Source organism: Strongylocentrotus purpuratus, unplaced genomic scaffold (genome assembly GCF_000002235.5).
Source record: "Strongylocentrotus purpuratus isolate Spur 01 unplaced genomic scaffold, Spur_5.0 spur5_scaffold_6, whole genome shotgun sequence".
Classification (NCBI taxonomy): Eukaryota; Metazoa; Echinodermata; class Echinoidea; order Camarodonta; family Strongylocentrotidae; genus Strongylocentrotus; species Strongylocentrotus purpuratus.
In genome coordinates, this window is record NW_022145612.1 from 20,684,409 (window position 1) to 20,708,162 (window position 23,754).

Sequence of the window (23,754 nt, forward strand, 5' to 3'; positions counted from 1 at the left end):
TCCTCTCCTCCGTGTACCCTTCCCTCCTTTGAACCCCTCTTTGTACTGCCCCTCCTTCTACCCCTATGTAGTTTCACTTTGCCATACCCCTTGCTTTGATAAACCCTCATTTCGCCCTGCGGGATGGTCAACGGTCAAAGTCGGAAAATTACTGCTCCAAAGTTCCATTATCAGACCAGGGGGTATCATTGGTCAGTCATAACAAACTCCGATGACCAACACTGACCAACATTATAAAGCAGACCAACGCGCGCATGCTGTCATACTAATAGATGGGTGTGACCGAATCGTCTGGCCTCTGAGGTGTCACTCACAGAATGTTCTTGAGGTACACTTGACTTGAGCTATAAAAACCCAGGAACAAATTCCATACAACGAGGATTGAAATATCAGCTGACATAGATGAGTAAGATATATTTTAAGTAACCACTTCCAAGAGATATTAGTCTGCTGTACCACATTGGGAGGAACAGCATTTTTTTTTTCATATTCCGGCTGTAGCTTTATTGTGGAACCTGGCATCATAATTATTACCAAACGTGGCTGTTATAGAGGATATTGAATATTGGCTTACACTAACAGACCGTGACCTGTTTGTGGTGGACCCCGTGGTGGACTAAGTTTCTTTGGCAGCTCATGTAGCACCGGAAATTCTGACAAACTTTGTTATTTCGAAAAGAATAACTTACTTCTAGATATAAGCACCTCAGAGTTTGCGGCTTTGAATTCATGTTATTTGCTTAACCACCTTGAAGAAGGCTCCATTCAGATTCAGAACATTCATTGGATCTTCATTCCGTCGATTCGATCTATAGGACAAACGGAACATTTGGCAGATTTGTAAGTATTCCGCTAAATGTTTTTCTTCCGTCATGAAGTGTACTGTCATATTATTTTCATGAAATTAATCTGTGTACGCCGTGAGAAAAATTTACATTAGATTTTGTGTACGAACCGCTTTGTGCGCACAGTTTTGTAAATTATTAATAGTGGGTCTTTTAACTCTTGATAAAACCGAAATCATTTAATATCTATATTCACTAACCATAAACTATTTGTGAATTGCAACAACTCTTGTTTTGCCTTATGATGTAGGGAATATGGTCTATCTGCCTACGGTACTGGAATAACTTAATAACTACATTTCCTAGATAACAATATGAATATAGTAAACGAATACAGTTATCACGCTATATCTAATTAACACCACTGACAACTGTCAAAGCAGTGCAAGACATTTATATGAAAAATATGTAAAATTGCTCTTACTATTGCTATACCATTCTAAATTGTGTTGAGAAGTGAGGATACGGGGGTGGATGTTTCTTTCTTGACAATATTTGTTAATTCATATCTGAATATGCATGGAAAAGAAGTAAAAAGGATACTATGTCCCTTTTGCAGCCAACATCAAATTCTGTAGAAATTTGTAGGAATTATGAATATGTCATGTATGTCCTATCAGGGGCGGATCTAGGGGGTATTTCGGCGGTTTAACCCCCCCCCCCTCCCCCCCCCCTCCCCCCCCCCCCCTTGGCAAAAAGCTCAATTCGCCCCTGCCTATCTGTGAAATTTAAACGTTAGCTGTGTCCTAGTATTCAAATTATGCAAGGAAACCCGTTTACTTGCCAGACTTCACAGTCAGACACTATTGAGCGACTGACTGACATCTTTTATTGTTGGTAATAACATACCTAAAATGAGCTGTAACAAGTACACGAGCATTTGTCTGCACCAATAACCCACTAGAATATTTGTAATGGCCAAAATTAAACTGATTGAATCTTTTTGCAGCACAAAACGTACGACCATTCGGTACAAGGGTTTGAAAATCTAGACTATTACTTGGAAGATTGCAATCACTAACTTATGCCGATTCGACAACTAACGGTTGTTATTTTCTCACAAAAAGCCATTTTCAAACACTTTCTTTTTGAGGGAAGTTCTGAATAAGTAACGTGTTTTAAATGCCGTTGGAATTTAACCTTTTCATATTTTGACCTGCAAATGGGACATAGTACCTTTAAATAAGACATGATTATAAATCTTTAAAAAGGCTGTTGGCATAGAAACAAAATGAGACTCGCAATGATAAAGAAATTAATAATCATGACAATAATGGATTTTATTAAAGAAAAAAAACAAGACACTAAATAGTTCATCAAGAATAATACGACGAGCTATAACGATCATTATGATAACAACAAAATAATCATCATTGTTAATATAGGACTCCTGTGAAAATAGAAAATAAATCGTATACATTACAAAAAGATTAATTGCTCTCTATTCTTTGCGGTGTGTAGTTGGTATACTTCTTCTTTTAAGATCGTAAACCGATAGGATTCATATACAAAAAGTCATGTATTTATATAAAATAACCGTCTTTGAAAACTGAAGGACGAATTTTACGATGATTGAACGTGTATATATGTGGCAACAACAAAAATCAAAGCGGCGAAAGATGAATGAATAAAAACTAAATTATAGTCGCGAAAATACAGGGCAATTTTTAGAAGATTGATTAATTTTGAAGCATATCAAGGACGTACCTTTGGGGAAATGAGGTCAAATCGACAAAAATATTAACTCTACTTATTCATATCATACGACATAAAATAGTGATGTCGACTCTGCAATAAAAGTCATAGTAGCTTACAATAAACAACCCACGGCAGTAGATTCAATGGCAAATTGATTTGTCAAGGTCTCGATAAAGTCTCGATGTCTGGCAATTTAAAAAAAAATTGTTACTCGGGTCACAATGTCATTCAATGACAATTTATAAATGATTTCCCTTCCTACCTGTCACCTTCCACTCAGTGTCCCATAAAAATGCCCATGGGTGCACTTAAATGTCACATAGGAAAAGAAGATAATTCAAAAAGGCATAACGTTATCGTTTCTGGAAGTTGGATTTGTTTATTAACGATCATTATTAATTAGCGTTAATCAGCTAATAGCATAATCATGTCACGTAATCATTGATTTAGTTCTAGTGATATGAGTTAAAGAAAGTGAGCATGACGAGGTCGAAAACCAAATACTAAATCATTGAAAACTTAGCAGAATCGTCTGCTTATTTTCCACATGAGAAAGAATTATGCTTAGCCTGAAATGTTGCAACTGAGGTGCTGCTATGCTGAAATCGTGGTTCTGGTTTAAATAACATGCTCTTGAAGTGACTTTTATTCTTCTACTTACCATCAACAGTTCCGATTGGGTTGCCTGGCAGAGCAGAAGGGTATCAGGATGACAGTGCCACTGTTCACAGTACTCGTGGTCCTTTTCTACATCGTTGGATGTACGGAGGCGTGCTCGCTGACGTCCGACTGGGAGCCTTGGAACATCACTCGAAGAACCCAGCGAGCAGACGTCGTCATCATAGGAACGGTAATCGGCTACTACCCCATGTTTCAGGACAACGCGTCTCCTCTATTCTACAGAGCCGAGGTGGACGTATCATGTGTGTTTGGCGTCCGCACAGACGCAAGCGTCATCGCAAGAGGTATCGTCGATAACAACGGTGTCGTGAACGTCGTCGGGTTCAATCCCCGTATGGTGCAGTGCCCTACTTCGCAGGTCGACATCGCAGACTACCGGGAGTATATTCTCTGGGTGATCGGAGAATGGAGTGGAGGTGACATGCGACCACAGGAGATCAACGCCCAGCCGGCGGTCGTTAATGCCACGACATCCATCCTAGCTGAGTTCTCGGAGGCTATGACGTCCGGGTCTCACATGGGTTACAGGATGAAGTCGAGGAAGTGCTCCGTTGACACCAGTGTTGAAGTCGTCGATGTGGTGTCGACAACGACAACCAAGGAAGGGACAAGGATAACCCCTAAACGGGTAGTAGGCACAGGAAATGGACATCGACTAGAATTCTGCCAAATGTCGCTCTTGCTTTCAATTTTGATAATCATTGTTCTCTAAATAGAGAGCTGCCTACATTTGTTTTTTCCGTCGTTTTTTGTTGTGTTGTTATGTGTGTGTGTGCTGGCGTGTATGTGTGTCTATTTGGTAAATACTTCATTATCACCGGATTTGGTGAGTAGATAAACCTTTCGTTTCACATGATTGCTTATATTTATTGTTGTATATAAATGTTGTTAATTAGCTGTATATAGTCTTCCATCTTTGCATTGCCAATATTCAGTTTAAGCATCTCATGACAAAGCCAGTGCACTTCACCACATTTGGGTGGGGGAGGCCGGAAGGGGGGCACATGTGGGACGGGATTATGGGATCACATTTCCCACTGTATGTCTCAATATGAATGAAAACTGTTTAAACAAAACAAAAAGCTATCTGGAGTGTTGGCTCAGTCAGTAGAGCGTCCGCCTCACAACCGGGAGGTCGTGGGTTCGAACCCCGGCCGCGTCATACCAAAAGACGTTAAAAGATGGGAGTTGTTGCTACCTTGTTTGGCGTTCAACAATAAGGGATAGAGCAACGTCGATCTGGCGCTGCTCAGTGGCTGCCGGGCTCACGATCAATTGGGCAAAAAGAATTTCCGTTTCGGTTTAATAAAATTTGGAGTGGACTATTAGGATATTATTATTATTATATTATTATTATTAAATATTTGCCCCCCCCCCTATACGCGTTATCGTAGATTATACCAGTTATACAATTACATTTATTTTAAAAGTGTATTACATAGATTCTGTCTTATAGTACAGTAATTATACGGAAATAACCTCCCAATTATTGGAAGGTTCATGCCTGTTTTTGCACAAAATGGCTGAATTATGGGCTCTTTCTATATTCTGATTGTGTACGAGATGCAACGACCGTTCCTTCCACGAAATATATCCACTGGTGATTGAAAATAAAATGATGAAATAGGAACTGGAAATGTGAAGGAGAGATCGAACGAAAGAGAAAGCTTGAGCTTGGAAGAAAAAAAAGGAAAACGGAAAGGACGCTGAAACAACTCTGTCAGCCCTCCAATCCTTTACCAAGATCCTCATTCCTACCTTTGGAAGCCTACATTCTGCTTGGTGGGATGGGCGCCTAATTAATGTATGCACATCACATGGTACTGGACCCATAATGTCTTCCATGTAGTAGACTAGGCCTGTTTAGTTCTTTCTTCTTGGTGAAATTTGTACATTTTAGCCTCATGTTAGATATATATTATTCCACATTGAATTGTTTGCTCTTCGAAGAGGACGCTATTTCTACATAGTATAAGATTTACTTGGGAAATTATTTGGAAGGGCATAGAATCCCCCGTTCTTTTGTGTGTCCTAATATACGAGAAACTCTTCTGGTGACTTTTCTATTAAACGGTAAATAATATATATAATGATGATAAGAGTGGTGGTGGAATTGGTGGCGGTGGTGATGTTGATTAAGATAATTGTTATTATTGTTTTAAGCACTATTATCTTCTTTTTCCTCTTCCCCTTCTTCTTCTCCTCCTCCTTCTTCTTCTTATCATTATTATTGATATCATTTTTATTATTCTTATCATTATTATTATTTCTGTTGTAGTTATTAATGTAATCATTATTGCTATTATTATATGTATCATTTAATGATTGTGGTAATGATAATTGTTATCTCTATTAATAACAAATATTATTATTATAATCATTGTACATTTTCATGATTACTATCATTATTTATTATACAATTTTCATGTTGTCATTACTACGATTACCGCCACTGTTTTTTCAAACCTGTCTTACCTCAATTGATACAGGTAGTGATTTTTCTTTCTAATAAAGCATGATAGGGCACATGGGCTTATCAGTATTTGTTTTTATGATTGTAATCATTTCTTTACTTCAAAGAAAAGTATAGCAATTTATAAATTTGAACATGCAGAACATCAATGACTGTTACCAGTTCCATGAAGCTTAAAGTATGTGGGTTTACGGCAGGTTTGCACATAGTACCGTAAAAGTAAAAATATAAGCGTGCACCAATGCAAGTTATACTATAGCAAATAATTACTGTTATTGTAATCTTTATTTCCATAAATCATTGACAATAAGATTCAATCAGATTACAGTACAATGTAATCAGAGCATGACCGTTTTCCATCATATAAGTAACAAATAGACAGTCAAATGGGACAAAATGGTTAACGACATGTATGGCCTTCAACTTAAAGATAAAACATATATTTAAATAATATCATAAGCAGATAATGTATTTGAATTGGTTGACGGTTGAGAAATAATGATAATGATAATGATTGAAAACAATAATGGATATATTATTATAGCGCTCGTATCCACCACCCAAGGTGTAGCTAGGCTACCGATTTCGGTGATCACAGCATTTACAGAATTCCATCATACCAGTACCCACTTAACAGCTGAATGAAAGGTGTCAAACACTTTTCCGAAGGACACTATAGGCCGCGCCGGGGCTCGAACCCATGACCCTTTCATCTCCTGGCAAATATTCAAACCACTCGACTACGACACCTCTAACTGAATTTATAGTTGTATAGATATACCTGTACAACCAAAAAGAGTGGATTCATTTTAAACCGAATTGAGTGTATATGTGCTAGATAATGTAAACGCATGACTACAAAGGACGGAAGACTAGAAGAGGATAGAAAGGGATGAGAGAGAGAAAGAGAGAAAACGAGAGAGAAAGAGAGAAGGGGGAAAGATAGAGAGAGAGAGAGAGAGAGAGAGAGTAGAAGTGTTCGATAAGAAAGATAATGGACAATTCAAAGAAAAGAAGAGATGGGGAAAGAGAGAGAGAGAGAGAGAAAGTGTGAGAGAGAGGAGGGAAGAGAAAGGGAGGGGTTGAATCAACGAGTATAATTATTCCAAATGTCTTCACTGAAGGTCATAGAGAAAATACTGTATCGCAAATACATCGCAATGCTGAATATCACTGATAAGAGAGGAAATACATCCAATTGTTACACAACTTTCAAAATAAACTGAGCCACAAACTTCCAAACAATATATTTAGGTATTCATAATTTATTCATGCAATTTAATATCATTACAATCATGGTAATTTACAAATTAAAAATAGACTTATATATCTCTTCCACGATTTCTAACCTTTAACTTTATAGAAAATGTTAGATATCAAGGAAGTGCAGATTGACGCTCATGGTTATATTAAATTAGGAAGTTTACACAGAGCATTCATTTATTATATTGCATTATATTAATTAATATTTTCTTAGTTAATCCTTTATTCTCCTTCATTCTTCTTCATCAGTCTATTTTCCCTTCATGTAAATCAATATATTTTCCAATCGATCCATTGATCTATCAATCCAAACGTGGTCGTGTGTACTTACTAATACACGTGCCACCATCACTCTCAGGGCATTTTCCGCCTTATACGACTGTGTGTTCTATTGTAAAGAAAGAGATATCATACCATATGTAAGTGTTTAATGGAGGATAATCCAGCAATTTACCTTATGCTGATTGTGACATGCGATTTTAAGATGAACATATTTTGTGGAGTTTAATAACCTTGAATTGGTACAATTATTGTTCTAATAAAACCAAAAGAAGCACATGGATGTAAGGTAAGTTACATGATGGGAAATAAAATATTTCCAAGCACAATATTTAAAAATGACAACATCTCAATGCTAAAAATTAATGTAAACAAATCATTACCATTAGCACGCATAAGATTGCAAGAAATTGATTATGATAGACAAAAATGATTACATACATCCCCTAATAGTCCACGTTGTAGAAATGCGGCACGTGTACGAAAACCAATATTTATAACTTAACATATTGCATTGCAATAATGCTGATTCAACCAATAAACTTCACAAAAGAAATGACAGGATTGTGTTTGCAGAAGATATTATTGGTTTGGAATATGGATGGAGAGAGGTGGAGAAAGTGACTCCTAGCATATTGGTAGGAGGATTCATTTTATATGACGAAGTAGAGAAAGGAAGAAGGGAAAGCTGCACTGCAAAAACAAGGGTGTTAAATTCAACACCATGGGTGTTAATTTTAACACTTTCCCGGTATCTACATGTTTATCGGAAAACACCAGCTGGTGTTATTTAACACCAGGGTTCGGAATTAAACAATTCAATTTCCACTCTTGGTGTTGATATTTGATAACTCCTACTGATGTAGATTAACAACAATATCTGGAATCTGGAATCATAACTGGAATCATAACAAGAGTGCTTGGCTCAAATTCTTTGCTAGTTGATTTTATGTATACGAAGCTTAAAAATGCGATCCCAAAAATGTGGATCGAAAGAATTCAAGATGTTAATTACGCACATGACGATAAAACAAATTCACAATTCGAAGGCGACTTATACGAAATAAGAACACTTGATTTTATAAGACTATCTTCAATGAAATCTAGCCATTTCTATAGCCTATTGTGTGACTTTAAGAAAAGAGAACCAGCTGTATTAACATTTTGGGAAGGTAAACTGAACCTTGTCATTGATTTTGATTGGAGAGATACATTAAAATTTAAGTTTAAGACATTGAAAAACAATAAAATAAAACAACTCAACTTTAAGACATTTCATAGGATTTTACCCTTTAGATACAATCTGTGCAAATGGAAAATTGTAAATGAAAACCTTTGCATTTTTTGTAAAACAGCAGAATCTTTCGTTCATGTTCTTTTAGAGTGCCCGAGCGTAAAGCTTTTCTGGAAACGTATTGTGGAATTGATTGAATTGAACTTTAAAGAAAAAATTATATTAAACGAAGAATTATTAATTGCTGGTTTTGATTTCAAACATGCAAATGGAGCAGATATAAATACAATCGTTGCATATGCTCAATACGCAATCTATTTGATGTATATGTTAAATTATTTTCAAGGTAAACCATACAACAGCTTTTTCATATGGCATGTTTTTAAATACGAGTTACTCTTGGATAACATCTCGGATGTTGTTTCAGGGGCTCTCGGGACATAGTATTTTTTTTGGAGAGTTTTTGAGAGCTTTTGAAATAGCATCTGGGAACTAAGGAAAATCTTCGGGGATATTTTATATCACTGAAGATTTTCTCTTAATAGTTTAAGAAAATACTTAAAGTGAATGTAAAATTTTGTTATGATGTAATGATTTGTGTGTTGGTTATTTTTGTAAATGAATAAAGTACCTCTGACAAGAGGAAAATAAAAAAATAAAAAAACAAATTCAATTCCACTTTTGGTGTTTATTTTCTTGTTGATCCATTAAAGATTTTTTATGTGTTTCTAATGGTCCAACATTCCATATCCCCTATTATCGACCATTATCGACCAGGGTAGAAGAACCAGTGGTAAGCTGATATTTCATAATCGATGTTGGTAACTGTCCACCAATAGGTATATTCTAATCTCCATTGCATTAACTCCATCACACATATCATTTGAAGTAAATTTAAGATTAGTATTAAAGTGATACAGGCTGGTACACGAATATATAATAAACATGCATGTTGTATCTTGGTTAGTAATCATATAATCAATATATCTATTGCTAAAACGTTAATGTAATTGTAACAAGATCGGACAAATAATCTATTGGTCAATATTTTCCAAAGGAAAATACAAATCACAAAATTGATGTGCATTGTCACAATTTGCTTAAAAAGTCATGATAAATGTATTTTTCTGTGAACACGTGTAAAGTAATCGTTAAGCGCGCGTACACTTTGTGAAAACTTATTCGACCAATCAACCGCCTTTAACGAAATCACGTGATGATACTTTCAACACCGAGCATAAAACTACACCATGTTACTTGACACCCAGTTATTATTGATGCATGCTTAAATCTGACCAGTGTTAAAAATAACACCAATGGTGTCAACAAAATTCAACACCACACTGGCGTAAGAATTTCTACACCCTGTTTTTTACAGTGTGGTGGTAGAGAAGTTGGCGGTGTTAATGGTTTAAGGTTTTCATACATTATAACTATAATTATGATTTTATAAAACAAAACGATAAAAAGTTGACCAAAGATTTCTCAACTTAGACAGGTGACAGGTCAACTAGGTTTCAAATCAAAAGTGAGACGGATCTGAAAAGGACCTCCTAAGAATAAGAAAGTCAATTCTAAAAACAATTTACTTTCAAACCATTGGTTACTGAGCACAAAACTTACTTTTTGAACAATTTTATTTTTGTATCTCCTTTTACTTCTTTCTCCTAAGTTGTCGGAAAAACTTTGAATTCATGATTAATCAGTTACAAATTGATTTGTCATTGTTTATTTATTTTGTTATTTATTTATTTTGTTTTATTTACCCAGGGTTACCCCATCAGTGAGTAAAACACTTTTATACTCGGCGGCACTGCAATAGCACAACAAAAATTACAAACATATAAATGAATACAAAACAACAAAATATTACAAAGACATCAGACCTGCACGAAATATTAAACTTTAAAAAAAATATTTAAACTATAAGGCTCCCACAATGCCTCCGCTTGCTGGAACCAACCGGACAGCAAGGCTCGAGGCACTACCTCCAAACACTCCCTCGCCACCCCATATTGGATTTTTTAATTTTGTTTGTTTGTTTGTTGTTGTTTTTATACCAAACCGTCTACTGATTCTAGATCTCCAATATGAAGTAGCAAAGGACTGCCTAGAAACAGCGCCCCGAATCCCACTATCCAGCCAATTCCAAAGGCTTTTTTACCAGCCTGTGTGCGGACAAGTGGCACCACAACACCACTGCATTTCGTGTCCGGTGTGAATGTATACTGTCAACAGTGAGATTTATATCACCACAATTTGTAACTTTCCTATGGGAGCCAAAAACCATATATTGAGTTTTTAATAAATTCAACCTGAGATGATTTTGTGTCTGAAGCTCCTTATTCAGTACAGATTCAATGTTTTTAATATCTTCCCCACTGTAGTAAAATATTGTATCTTTGGCGTACATCATAATGTGGCACTTTTCAACGATCCCTGGTAAATCATTTACTTTTACCGATAACAGAAGGGGCCCGATCATCGAGCCTTGCGGAACGCCAGTTCTGACATTAGTAATGTTAGACAAGGTCCCTTTGACAGATGTACGTTGTGTTCTTCCGGAAAAATATGATTTAATCCAAATAAGCTCACTGTCTTAACTCCATACAAAGGAAGTTTCTTTAACAATATTTCGTGATCGACAGAGTCGAAGGCTTTCTTTAGGTCAAGGTACACAACATCTGTCAGACGACCACTATTTGCTTCAACAGATAATCGGGATAATCCTAAACCCAGATTGTTTAAGCAAAATTATACCACGAAATATTTAAAGAGTCTACATTTAATATCTTCATGTACTTTTCTAGATTAGTTTTTAGATATGAACAACATAAATATATTTTTCTAAGCCGAAGCAGCATTTTGAATCATTGCAGCATGATAAATAATAGTATTGATGTTTTTTTCGTTCCACTGAAACAAAGTTCAATCCAATTTAAGAGCCATACAATATTACTCAAAGAGTTAAATGAAGAAATAACATTAACAAGCACCGATATTTACCATTGTATTTGAGAAATCATTATACATGAATTTCAACTTAATATATATCATGCTTCATATTAGTATATAGAGAATTAGATCAACTTCTGCCTATCAGTTTAACCATGTAGTACAGAAATATCTACACCCATCTTAGAATATCAAATCCACTATAACCAAAGTAAATGGCGTTTCCTTAGTGATGCAATACTCATAATTTCTATCACTCATGATATGTGACAGTTTAATTTTATAATTCCAAATGTGGAGGTTAAATGTTGAATTTTGCTTAATTGGCAATTGCATCACTTTTTAACAAATCTTTCTCTGGAGTCCAGATAGGATTTAAATTAAAATGCATTCTACAGGTCGATCAGACCATAAGCCGCACTCAAGGCATGTTCTGTACCCCTCTCCTTTTTGTGTTCGACCGATATCACAGGAGTACTGCACGACGTCAGAGTACTTCCTACCGTTGAGAGAATGAACAGAAAATTCAACCTCACCGGGACATGTCATATTACCTACAGGAAAAACAAACAAATGAGACATAACATAAAAGTTCAGACATTATTGGACCATTTTTTTCAAATATGATAATAAATAATAATGATAATAGTGGGTTCTTGTATAGCGCTCATGTCAGTCAGATTTGACCCTCCTGGCGCTCACGATTATTACCCTGGCTTTAGCACGGCTGCCATGCATACGGCGCTCTAGCATTTCAAGGAATAAATTCATATGATATCTAGATGATTTTAGAATGTTACCATGACAAAGACGAGTTAAATTTTACTGGTCAAAATCATGTATTCCAAGTTTCAGCCAAATAATCATGTTTTCACATCACTGGCAATTTCGAAATTACATGAAAGTATTTCCAAGACCTAAAAAGTATCGAGGATGTGATGTTTCTTAAATAAAACATTAAAAATATATCAGACCAGCAAGTTTGCATTCATGCTAGATCGGGGAGGTGGCTACGTCTAAGAACATATAAACGTTTACCGTCAAGTAAAGCATTTCAACAGCATTGTGTGTGAACACACATAAGCGTATAATATTTAAAAAAAAAAAAATTCGACCACCTACTTGCTAGGGGTGGAAGCATCAGGGTGACTTCCCTACAGACGTCCAAGGGGAGGAGGGGATCAGGGCTGACCGAAGGTATGTCGGTATCGGCATTGTCAAATGCAGCCGGTAGTGTAGTACTGGCCACCGTAACTCTTTCCCTGGCGCACACTGCTTCGAGGGTAACAGTTCTTCCGTGTTTGAAGTTAAAGAAGGCCTCTGCATATCGGTCAGTTGTTCTTGAGCTCGAGAAACCATAATCTTCACCAGTAAGTCTAAGAGCAAATGAAAATAAGCAAGATGATATGAACTTGTTTCATTATTTGCAAGTGTTAACCTAAACGACAAGTAATCACTATTAAGCTAGTCATATATCTTTACACAATTGTTATTATTATGGAACTGACCTATCTTACATCTTTATAGTTTATCTCTCTTATTTATGAGATGTGTAGAAAATTAGACCAAGCTTATGAAGGGAAACAGCATTTTATTCCTCCAGTTATAAATTACAAACCTACAAAAAGGCTCGTCATAGAAAAAGAAAAATGAGACAGATTTTGTGTCAAATAGGTTGAAGACTCACTGTATTCTGATGCCAGGTACAGGGAGGTTACAGGCTCCGTCAAGACAAGTCTTGACCTTAACACAGCTGGTTTGGACCTGCGGCTTTCCTGCTGCCCACCAAGTAAAATGTGTTGCTTCGTACTGCCATACCAACATATCAGAATCACGATCTTGCTCAATAATACCTGTGCCGTCTTTAACCCATACACCTGCAGAAGTTTAACAAAAAAAACCAAAAAAAAGCAATGAGTCAGAAAGTTGATGACAGTTTATTTATAATTAAGCCCTTCGTGACCAAACTTGTCTCTATACCAATTTAAATCTTTTAACTATCACTGCTATAACTTATACGAATAATAGTGATGGATCTGCTTGCAATTCCTTAAATTGAATTGAATGAAGTTAATTAAATAAAGGAAGTTAATACAAAGTAGCACAGCATATAATTATAAGAGAAAGATTGAGAAGACAAAACTTCTGAAAGACTAATCACTAGTAGTTACAGAAGAGAAGGTCAATTAATTTAAACTCGCATTTATATAATACACATGACATTTTGAAGTATATTTACCATGATCTTCATCGAAGTACCAGGCATCCATCGAATCACCAGCACTAAACTCATCGGAAAGACTGGTGATAGGGATGGTGATATTAACTGGTTGTGTTATCGTCACAGATCTAAAAGATGTTGAAGTTTCAAATACATTGAGCTCCATCATGCCAACTATGTCAAGGGCCACCAATTCTGCTCTTGCTGAAATGATCAAGGACGAAAAGTTACAGTTAAGGATATCCAAAGTCCACTTTGAATAGATTAAAATAATGTGTACGTTGCAATCAATATGACTCACGATTTGATACACATTTACAACAGTGTTTACTTATGGATTACATGAATTTTGTTCTCACTTTGTTATAAATCGTCATTTGTCTTCATTTCATAGTAATATGTATCCCTAACCCTAAATCTCTTTATGTCTCTTTCTTGCTCCATTCTCTCTAAATCTTGACTCTAAAATCACCAATTTTCCGTCCCTCCCTTCACCCATGCTTATGAAAACTATTGCTCTATTACTGTATAATTTAGATTGCATTACGATCAACTCCATAATTCACTTATTCATTATGGTAATATATTAAAACAATGTAAAATGCTATTATATCATTTAGATTTAACATTTCCATGTTAATCAGCCCTCAGGCTGCAAAGTGGATTTTATCTGTTATATCATCACTTCAGTTCAGTTCAATTTAACTTTTCATTTTCTAATCCACAATTCCTACTTCAGATCTTACCAGGTTCTCCATTAATGGTTGTTCCAATATCTCCACGTGGACCAGGACCTGAATGATTAAGAATAACAAGATAATGATTAAGAATAACAAGACAGTGTTTACTTATGGATTACATCAATTTCGGTCACACTTTGTTATAAATCGTAATGTGTCTTCATCTCATAGTAATATGTATCCCTATCCCTAAATCTCTTCGTGTCTCTTTCTTGCTCCATTCTCTGTGAATCTTGCCTCTTAACTCACTCAATTTCTACTCGTCTCTTCACCCATGCTTATATGAGTTATGAGAACTATTTTCAAGTTCTATTTAACTTAGAAAGAAATATGGTCAACTCCATAGTTCACTTATAAATTGATGACACTATACGATGTAAAGTGCTATTCTCCTACTTGGTTGGTACATTCCATGTTATTCCGCCTTTAGGCCCACAAGTGGATTTTGATAAATGTAATATCAACTTAGCTCACTTCAATTTAACTTTTCCTATACTACTCCACAACTCCTACTTCAGATCTTACCAGGTTCTCTATTAATGGTTGTTCCAATATCTCCACTCGGATTCAGACTATAAAGATAAATGTGACTGCACCTGCAATATCCCTCTGCCTATGTTAAGTTCGGGCATTTGCTACTCTATAGGCGGTGTCACACAGAGGCCAAAAATCCGGATTTTAGTTATCCTCTTAATTGCTGTCTGTCACCAATTATCCCATAAAAAATCGAAGCAAGAAAATTCTCCCTTGAAAGGATTTTTCAAGGGATTTTTCAAGGGATTTTTCTGTGTGAGACCGCCTATTATACATCAAATCAGGCGCGTACGCAGGGGGGGGGGGGTATGGGGGTCGAACCCCCCTCAATTTGTGTATATGTAAGTGTTTTGGAGGAAACCCCCCCCCCCCTCCCCTCAATTTAAAAAAAAAATTGTGCAAAAGGATGACCCAAAAAAGGTGACCTTATTATCCCATTAAAAATCCTCTAACGAAGCAAGAAAATTCTTCCTTGAAAGGATTTTTCAAGGGAATTTTCAAGTGATTTTTCTGTGTGACACCGCCTATTATATATCAAATCAGGCGCGTACGCAGGGGGGGGGGGGGTATGGGGGCCGAACCCTCCTCAATTTGTGTATATGTATACGTTTTGGAGGAAACCTCCCCCCCCCCCCCTCAATTAAAAACAAAAAATTGTGCCCAGTATCTCTAAAATCCGCTTAATTTAACTGCCCGTGCTTATCATATTCGTTGATTTGCAAAGTCACAACATTTCTGTGATTCTGTGATCTTCAGGTACACAACTGAATCTATCTATCTATCTAGTAAGGAAATCCATCTAAAGACTTTAATGCCACGTGTCATTCGTTATGACTGCAGATTGTTCTAACGGCTGGGATTGTTTGAAATCTCAAAATGAAATATAAAAACTCAAAATAGTTCATGAAAGAGGATATCGGTACTTGTGCTGTACATCGAATGTACACTCTTCAAATTTAAATTGGGGAATAACATTAGCGATACCTTCAGCATGTATAAAGGAATGGTTCCGCGGGGTGAAAATTTCTGTACTGGTCTATGGAATTTCGTCTCTGCAACTTTTCACGGATAACTGAAATATTAAGCGACACGTACCGTTGCGTTTGCTGGTGCCTCTATCTATCTATACAGCATGTAGTATGCACTACAAGCGATGTCACATAGATTTAGAACCAGATCTATATTAAAGCTCCGCTCATTTGGTAAGTAGATCTAAATCTACCTTATTCAAATATAATTGTTCAATTGTCAATATAATTATGACAGTGTCGTGGTAGCTCAGGAATCGGACCGAGAAGGAGCAAGGGCCTAGTCTACACATAGCTGCATTACTATCCTGGCTGTGTGTTAAATTTAAATGCAGTGTGCTATTTAATTCTTCTCCTTCTTCCATCGAGTACAGTCCTCTTTGTACTATAGTCGTACTTGATTGCTGGGGCCGCGATCACAAAAACACATGACATTGAGTGCAGTAACAAAGAACTAAGCTACAGTGCAAGTAAAAAGATACATCTCAACTGGAAAGCTGACGGAGGGTGAGTGGTGCAAGACGGCTCTGGAAAGACTCAGTAGACGTAGGGCCTACGGAGCCGAAACCACTGTTGCAGGCAGGACCAGGCGCGGATCCAGGATTTCTTAGGGGGGGGGGGCCCAAATTTGAAATCATGCGAGCCAAATGTTGGTACGTAATGGTGACCAGCGTTGGCGTAATGAGCAGAAAAGTGTTTTTTGGGGAGGTGGAGACCAAAAAAAATCCGCATCACCCCTCCCCCTTTTACTTCCAGACCCCGCTGAACGTTTTTCAAAGCGGGTGGGGTGAGGCTAAAGTATTTACGACCAGGTAGAGCGTAGCGTAAATCGGCGTGGGGTCAACCGGCGGGGGTCAAGGGGCGGAGCCACTGAAAGCTCAGGGGGTATGCCTATGGTCATCTTATGGTCAAATGAGCATATTTTGATATCTTGTTCATGACACTGGCAGGACATTAATTGGCGTGGGTTCTGGGGCGGAGCCCCCAGAAGCTCAGGGGTTTTAGGCATTAAATTACTGTCAGATGAGCGTCTAGGGGCCCGCCTTAGGGCCCTAGCTGGGATCCAGGGGGCAGAGCCCCCGGAAGCTCAGAGGTTTAAGGCATTTATTTACGGTCAGATGAGCATATTTTGATACCTTATTCATGACACTGGCAGGACATTAATTGGCGTGGGGTTCCAGGAGCGGAACCCCTATGAGCGCAGGGGAATTAGGCAATAAATAACGGTCAGGTGAGCATCCAGGGGCCCGTCTCAGTGCCATTAGTTGGGTTCAGGGGCAGTGCTCCCGAAGCACGGGGGTTTTACTTTTAGGCGGTTAATTACTGTCAGATGAGCATATTTTGATACCTTATTTATGACACTGGCGGGACACTAACTGGCGTGAGGTTCAGGGGGCGGAGCCCCTAGAAGCTCACGGGTTTTAGGCATTTTATAACGGTTGGATAAGCATTGAGGGGCCCGCATTAGGACCCCTGGTGGGGTCGAGGGGGCGGAGCCCCCGGAAGGTCAGGGGATTTAGGCATGATTTTAATTACGAAAGAATGCACATATCTTGATACCTTATTTGTGACACTGGCAGGAAACTAATTGGCGTAAGCTCATGAGTTTTAGGCATTTTATAATGATCGGATAAGCATTGAGGGGCCGCCTTAGGGCCCATGGTAGGGTCGAGAGGGCGGAGCCCCCGGAAGCTCAGGGGTTTTAGGCATTTAATTATGGTCAGATGAACATATTTTGATACCTTATTTGTGACACTGACAGGACACTAATTGGCGTGAGGTCCAGGGGGCGGAGCCCCCAAGAGCTTAGGGGTTTTAGGCATATTATAACGGTCGGATAAGCATATTTTGATGCTCGAGGCCCCCGAGCCCCAACGTTCCGCGGGCCCTGACATGTAGGCCTCTAAATAAGCATATTTCTTGCTTGACTTTGTCATATTTGAACAAACGCATTAAAAAAGTATTATTAACTAAAAAGTGAAGAAAAAGTCGGTATTTAGCGGTATTTGGGGGTAGGGCAACTGCCCCCCCCCCCCATCCCGATTTACACCTTGTTTTCGGGAAAATCGCAACTGATCTCCCCTACCTTTCTACTTTCTCTCTTTTTTCCTTTCCCTTTCTCTCTTCTTTCCCTTTCCCTTCACTTCCTTCTCTCTCTTTAAGGTTTGCTTGGGGGAGGAAGAAGGCAAGGACCTCCCCCCCCCCCCGATCTACACGTTGTTGACGAGATTAGTCGCAACCGATCTCCGCTTCTTTTCACCCTTATCTTTTCTTCTTCCTTTCTTTTTGGTTCTCTTTTTAGCTCTAGCTCCTCTTTCCCTTCCCTTCCTTCTCTCTTTTTGGGGATGGGGTGGGGGGGGGGGGGGGGTTGGCAAGGGCCTTTTGCGGGAAAATTGCAACTGATATCCCTTCTTTTCTTTTCTTTTTCCTCTTATTTTCCTTTCCTTTATCTCTTCGTTTCCTGTTTTCTTTCCCTTTACTTCCTTCTCTCTTATTTTATTTAATGGGGGTGGCAAGGCCCTTTTGGCCCCCCGATCTCCTTTTCCCCCTTTTCTTTTCTTCTTCCTCTTCTTTCTTTTCCTTTCTCTCCTTTTTCCCTTCTTTCTTTTTTTCTTCTCTCTCTCCTTTTTTTTTGCGGGGGGGGGGGGGGCAAGGCCCGCTCGCCCCCCCCCCCTGGATCCACGCCTGGGCAGGACATTCCACAAGCAGATAGTGCCGGGGAAGAAGCTGTACTGTTAGGATTCTACAGTGCTGTTTGAATTGTAGGTGATGTCCTCTAGCTGGTTCGGTCGGAACAGGAACAGGAAAGGCGGCGCAGCTGGAATGGTGATTACTCCATTGACGATTTTGTACACCTCACTAAAAAATGAAAATTGTAAGCCTACTGCACCATCAAACTTGCCGATCAGCCACATCGTATTTATTGCGTGCATTTGTGTGTGTATCACACGGAGCGAAATGCCGCCGAAAGCGGTCATTTTAGCGAGTACTAGCAATTATAATCAACATTTGATCAACATTACCTAATATCTGTGCATTATCAAGACATTCTCTATTTAAACTTGCGGAAATAAACATTTGCACTCATATTTTAAAAAGCAGTAACAATTCAAATCATTCAGTATAAAACTCTTTCTGGAAAAATTGGTCAAGTAGTTTCAAAATTACGGACCACCATTAAGCACAGCAATTGGTTCTGGGGAATGTTCGAACTGCTCTGGGACGGTGAGATTGACACCGTAGAACTCGATTTGTACAAGGCGTCTGTTCCTAACACGTAAACCACCTGCAAACAAAAACAGATACAGTTTTCGCACTCAGGGACACATAAAAAATGTACATGTCACTGATATAGTTTAGAAATAGATATCAACTTTCTTTTGTTATACTATCCATTGTGATGGCATGAGTTCGAATCCCACCGCTGCCACCATATTGAATGATCGGATAAACTAATAAATAAGTCATTGATAAACAGTATTTAAACAGAAGCAAACATCATGCAAGTTCTTCATTCAGGTAATCCTGTGCTAAACACTGTCTCATTAAATATCTCAAGACAATATTGAAAATTAACACAACAAAAAATACTTGACGCAATATTGAAACGAGGTAGTGATAATAAGCCTCGTTAATTACATGTTTTGCCATTTATTAAGTGGAGGAAAACAAATCATATAGACCAATCCATATTTGATCACTTTATTTGCTATATTCCTTTAAATATATATATATATATATACACATTAATTAATTACTTAATCTTTATTCATAAGAGAGCCTAGAATTACAAAAAAATCTTTAAACGGCATTCATATCAAAAGGAAGTCATGATATGCCAAATCTATTTACCAGCAGGAATGAATACTTTGTAGTGAGCTGTGCCCTCCTGTATCGTTCCAAATGCAAATGAATTAGAACTGGCCGTCAACCAACGGAATAAATTCAGTTCCTCATAGACGGCTATCGGTATAGTCACAATATTTTCTGTAGAAACAATGATTGATAAAGGGAAAGAAGGGAATATGAAAGTGTTCTTTTTTAGCGTGATATATATTGAAAGAAATTGAAATATTTACAAATTATCAATTGTTGCGGAAAGTTTTTTATTCTTTCTAACTACGTAAACTGCTTAAATTACTAGACGACTGTATATGAAATAAAAGATCGCACGTAGACGAGTGTCTATGAAATAAAATAAGGGAAAATATCCAATGGTTTGGATGTACCTGTAGTGCCTTTCTGGGCCCCGTTGCAAACATTTAGCATTGATGGTAACTCTACCATTAATAGTTACTTCTATGGAAACCTCGATTTGATTGGCTGTTGAGTAATGCTGCTATGGTAGTTAATATTGGTGGCACACAGTTACCATCAGTGGTAAGTTGTATTCAACATGACGCACGTAATACATGTATATCGATCAGTACAATAGACTACATGGTTTATTAGGTATAGTTCAATAGTACATTAAAATCACTGTCATGGTACATTTGCAATAATATCCCTTGAAATATAATACTTGATAGGAAAATGTCAATAACATTCAGTTTTTCTGATATTCGGTACAATAAGTAGAAATGTATATGTTGACGACCTCGCTTTGTATAATTAAAAAAAATAACAGATTGAAAGCTAAAAATCAATTTGTAAAATTGAGCTATTTTTCATTCAGTTTTTCTGTATTTGTTTTTCTTCATTTCTTGGCAGATCCTGCTTCTGAGCTAAATACCAGAAGTTACATCGAAAATGTTCAAGAAATTTGTCAAATGAAGCTTCCTAACATTTGTAAATATGTAAGGCTTATATCTAGAAGTGCCACGGAATCTGAACTTGAAATTCACTTTCAATATGAAAGCATTACCGATTTCCACGTACTTTGCTTCAGGTTAGCCTTAGCAGTGATCGAGTTGACAAGGTAACCATCACAATTTGCTGTGATGATCAAGGACTGGTTGTGAGGAACCGACAAAACAGCGATTCCATTGGGTCCAGTGAGGGCCGAAGCTACCATCCTGGTACCAAATCGTGCCAAAGGATCGGCGACGAATACAGAGATGTCTGTATCTGGTGCTACGGCATCTTCAGTAGGAACATAATGGTCGAGGGCAATGACTGTCAGATTGATCAACGGTGGGACGTAGTCTTCTGCATTATCAAGGAAATAATAATTTGGCTGCAGTTTACTATATATTTTTCTAAACATCTAGGTCAAAACAAAACAAAACATCTAAACAAAACAAAAAGCGCTGCAAGACTATAGAGATTAGCATTCATACAACTAAGGGGAGGGCCAAAGTCAAATATCATGCATAGTTCTTGAGTTGGTTGCCACTACCACACAAAGTTAGTTAGTCCGCCTTGTTTATTAAAAATATTTTATCAAAATACACAATATTTTAGAGGGATTTTTTTTTAAATTGGTAGCGAACACCCCTGAATCGGATTGGGCGTCATAAAAAGTGGCCCTTTTAACGAAAAGCGATATTTTGTTAATAGTATTATAAGGAGCATAACAAATGAAAGAGAACTAAATTATCGACATTTTGATACTAATTTCAACTGAATTTGGAATAAAGATAAAATTGAGTTCTGGTAATGCGATTGCATTGTGAAAGAAAAGGTTGATCATGTAGCATGTACGTATTGGCATGATTGGTGTGTACTGCAAGGTTGTGGAGTCATCAAAATCATAATAAATTTGGCCCAGTCTTGGTAGAGTAACAAGCACTGTACACAGAAAGATGTATATGGGACTACACAAATGGTGTCGGGCCTACTTACTTTTATTTCCTTATCTTCCTATGCTCATTACTCAGCCAATATACATTTTCTACCAAAATTGTTTGGCAAATGACATTTATTTGTAATCTTGAACATTCTGTGAGAATTCATTTACTTTTTTTTTTTTTACCAGAACTCAAGTTTATCTGTAACAACGGAAGTTTAAATAAAAAACATGATTTTTGCCCACATGTATGTTAACTGTAAGCTTAAACGTGTATTAGGGTATTGGAGACATGTTTTGCGTGTTTAAATCGAGTTTCAAAGATAACTTTTAAGTAGACCCATGGAGTTACTAGCCTAGTAACTCCATGGTAGACCTCTAATCACCATGAGTTTAGTGCCACATGATGGATAATTAAAAGGCTTTGGGTTGATATTAATTTCATTGAGTTATGCAGTACAGGCCTGTCCTCATCAGCTCGAGTTTGCACCTTTTCAGCAATTAAAAAACAATAGTTTACATACTGCATAACTCAATGAAATTGATATCAACCCGGAAGCATTTCAATTATCCATCATGTGACACCAAACCCATGGTGATTAGAGTTTTTCACCAATAATCAACGGAACTATGTAAAAAAAAAAAAAGTTCTATACTAGCAAGTTCGTAATAATGACACTAATTCCGAACACACGACTCCCCAGTCATTACACCGTGATCTCTCGGCCTCGTGCAGTATAAAGAGAAAAATATTCGATAATAAAATGAAATCAGTAGTGGCAGGAGTGGGATGTAAGATGGAGGAAATAGCCAGGGTGTAATCTTATCTTACCATTACATTCGACACCATCACCGCGGTAGCCTGGTGGACAATTTCCGCAGGTATACTGCAGAATGGTTTCAGGTGGATTGTCCAGATCTGTGTTTGACACGACTTCTCCACGGCTTAGATCAGAACACGGAACACCGGGGAAGCAAGGGGTATCACTGCACCTTGCTGGGTCTAAAAATTAATCAGAAATAAGAGAAATTTTCGGATGTTGTGAATGACATCATTGACAAGTCTTAACATTGGGTTTCTGTCTTATATACAGTGCGTCCCTTTAAAATGAAACCCCAAATCAAACGCTTATTGTTAACAAAGTATGAGCTGATTGAAAATAAGTAGAAGTATTATGCTTTTAAGCCATATATTGATTACATTAATCGATAAACGCCATACCAAACAACATTATTTTCAGAATTCTTTGTGCCAGATCTTGGTAATGGGGATCAAAACATAGCTTTATCCTTTTCTGTTCAAACTTACCAATAGGAATACAGACTCGCCCGTTTCCATAGAAACCTCGGTTACAGACGCAGTCGTAAGTACCGGGTAAGTTGTTGCAAGTAGCATTATCATGACATTCGTCGATTTCCAGTAAACATTCATCAACATCTGAAAACAGAAAAGAGAGAACAAAATTAATTTATGTAACTATATTCCTTGTAACAACGCATGAAAATCAATAGCAGATTTTAAATGTAAGATTTGTTGTTTCTAATGGTGAAGCAGTAAGATTTAATTGAGATATTAATATATCAAACGTTCATACCTTCGCAAAACGTTCCATTTCCAGCATATCCTTGGGGACACTCGTCACATTCGTAGAGTCTGATGACAGAGGGAGGGGATGTAATGTCGACGGCATCTAAGACGAGGCCACGATCTAAGTCATTACACTGTGTACCGGGAAAGCATGGCAGATCATAACATCTTGTTGGATCTTCAAGAAGGAAAATATGGAATCATTAATAATAGAAATCACTCTGAGTGAACTGCGAATATGAATCGTTAATTGGGGTTGATAAAATGAAGAATACTGCTACAAATAATGTGAGAAATTATTTTTTATAAATTACACCTCTGCCTGTCTGTTTCTCTCTTCCTCCACTCCTCACTCACTCTCTCTCTCACACACTCTCTCCCTCTCCCTCTCCCTCTCTCCCTCTCTCGCTCTCTCTCTCTCTCTCTCTCTCACTCTTTCCTGCAAACTTGGAGAGCACACATGCACTTACACACACGCACCCAACGC

General features: G+C 37.6%; 1 protein-coding gene and 1 long non-coding RNA gene across 9 annotated transcripts in view; one reads left to right on the top strand and one right to left on the bottom strand.

Annotated features, from left to right (window-relative positions):
- Positions 1–11,200: 11,200 nt before the first annotated feature.
- Positions 11,201–23,754, bottom strand: part of LOC105436405 (fibrillin-2) — a 104,972-nt gene continuing 92,418 nt past the window's right edge. For 5 of the 8 annotated variants that reach the window (XM_031000206.1, XM_031000205.1, XM_031000204.1 and 2 more), the window contains 10 exons: positions 23,275–23,445; positions 22,989–23,117; positions 22,512–22,682; positions 20,830–21,099; positions 19,804–19,938; positions 19,124–19,237; positions 13,668–13,853; positions 13,116–13,305; positions 12,551–12,804; positions 11,201–11,982 (listed from right to left, as the gene is read on the bottom strand). In XM_031000206.1, the coding sequence (XP_030856066.1) occupies positions 11,804–11,982; positions 12,551–12,804; positions 13,116–13,305; positions 13,668–13,853; positions 19,124–19,237; positions 19,804–19,938; positions 20,830–21,099; positions 22,512–22,682; positions 22,989–23,117; positions 23,275–23,445 (1,799 nt within the window). In that variant the 3' untranslated portion in view covers positions 11,201–11,803. Of the gene's footprint in view, positions 11,983–12,550; positions 12,805–13,115; positions 13,306–13,667; positions 13,854–18,766; positions 18,811–19,123; positions 19,238–19,803; positions 19,939–20,248; positions 20,251–20,829; positions 21,100–22,511; positions 22,683–22,988; positions 23,118–23,274; positions 23,446–23,754 lie in introns of those variants that run through there. The other 3 variants (XM_031000207.1, XM_031000208.1, XM_031000209.1) reach the window with 3 other exon arrangements.
- On the top strand, positions 14,365–15,044 carry LOC115929976. The gene is made up of 2 exons (XR_004066777.1): positions 14,365–14,398; positions 14,918–15,044. It is a non-coding gene; the product is annotated as an uncharacterized LOC115929976 (long non-coding RNA).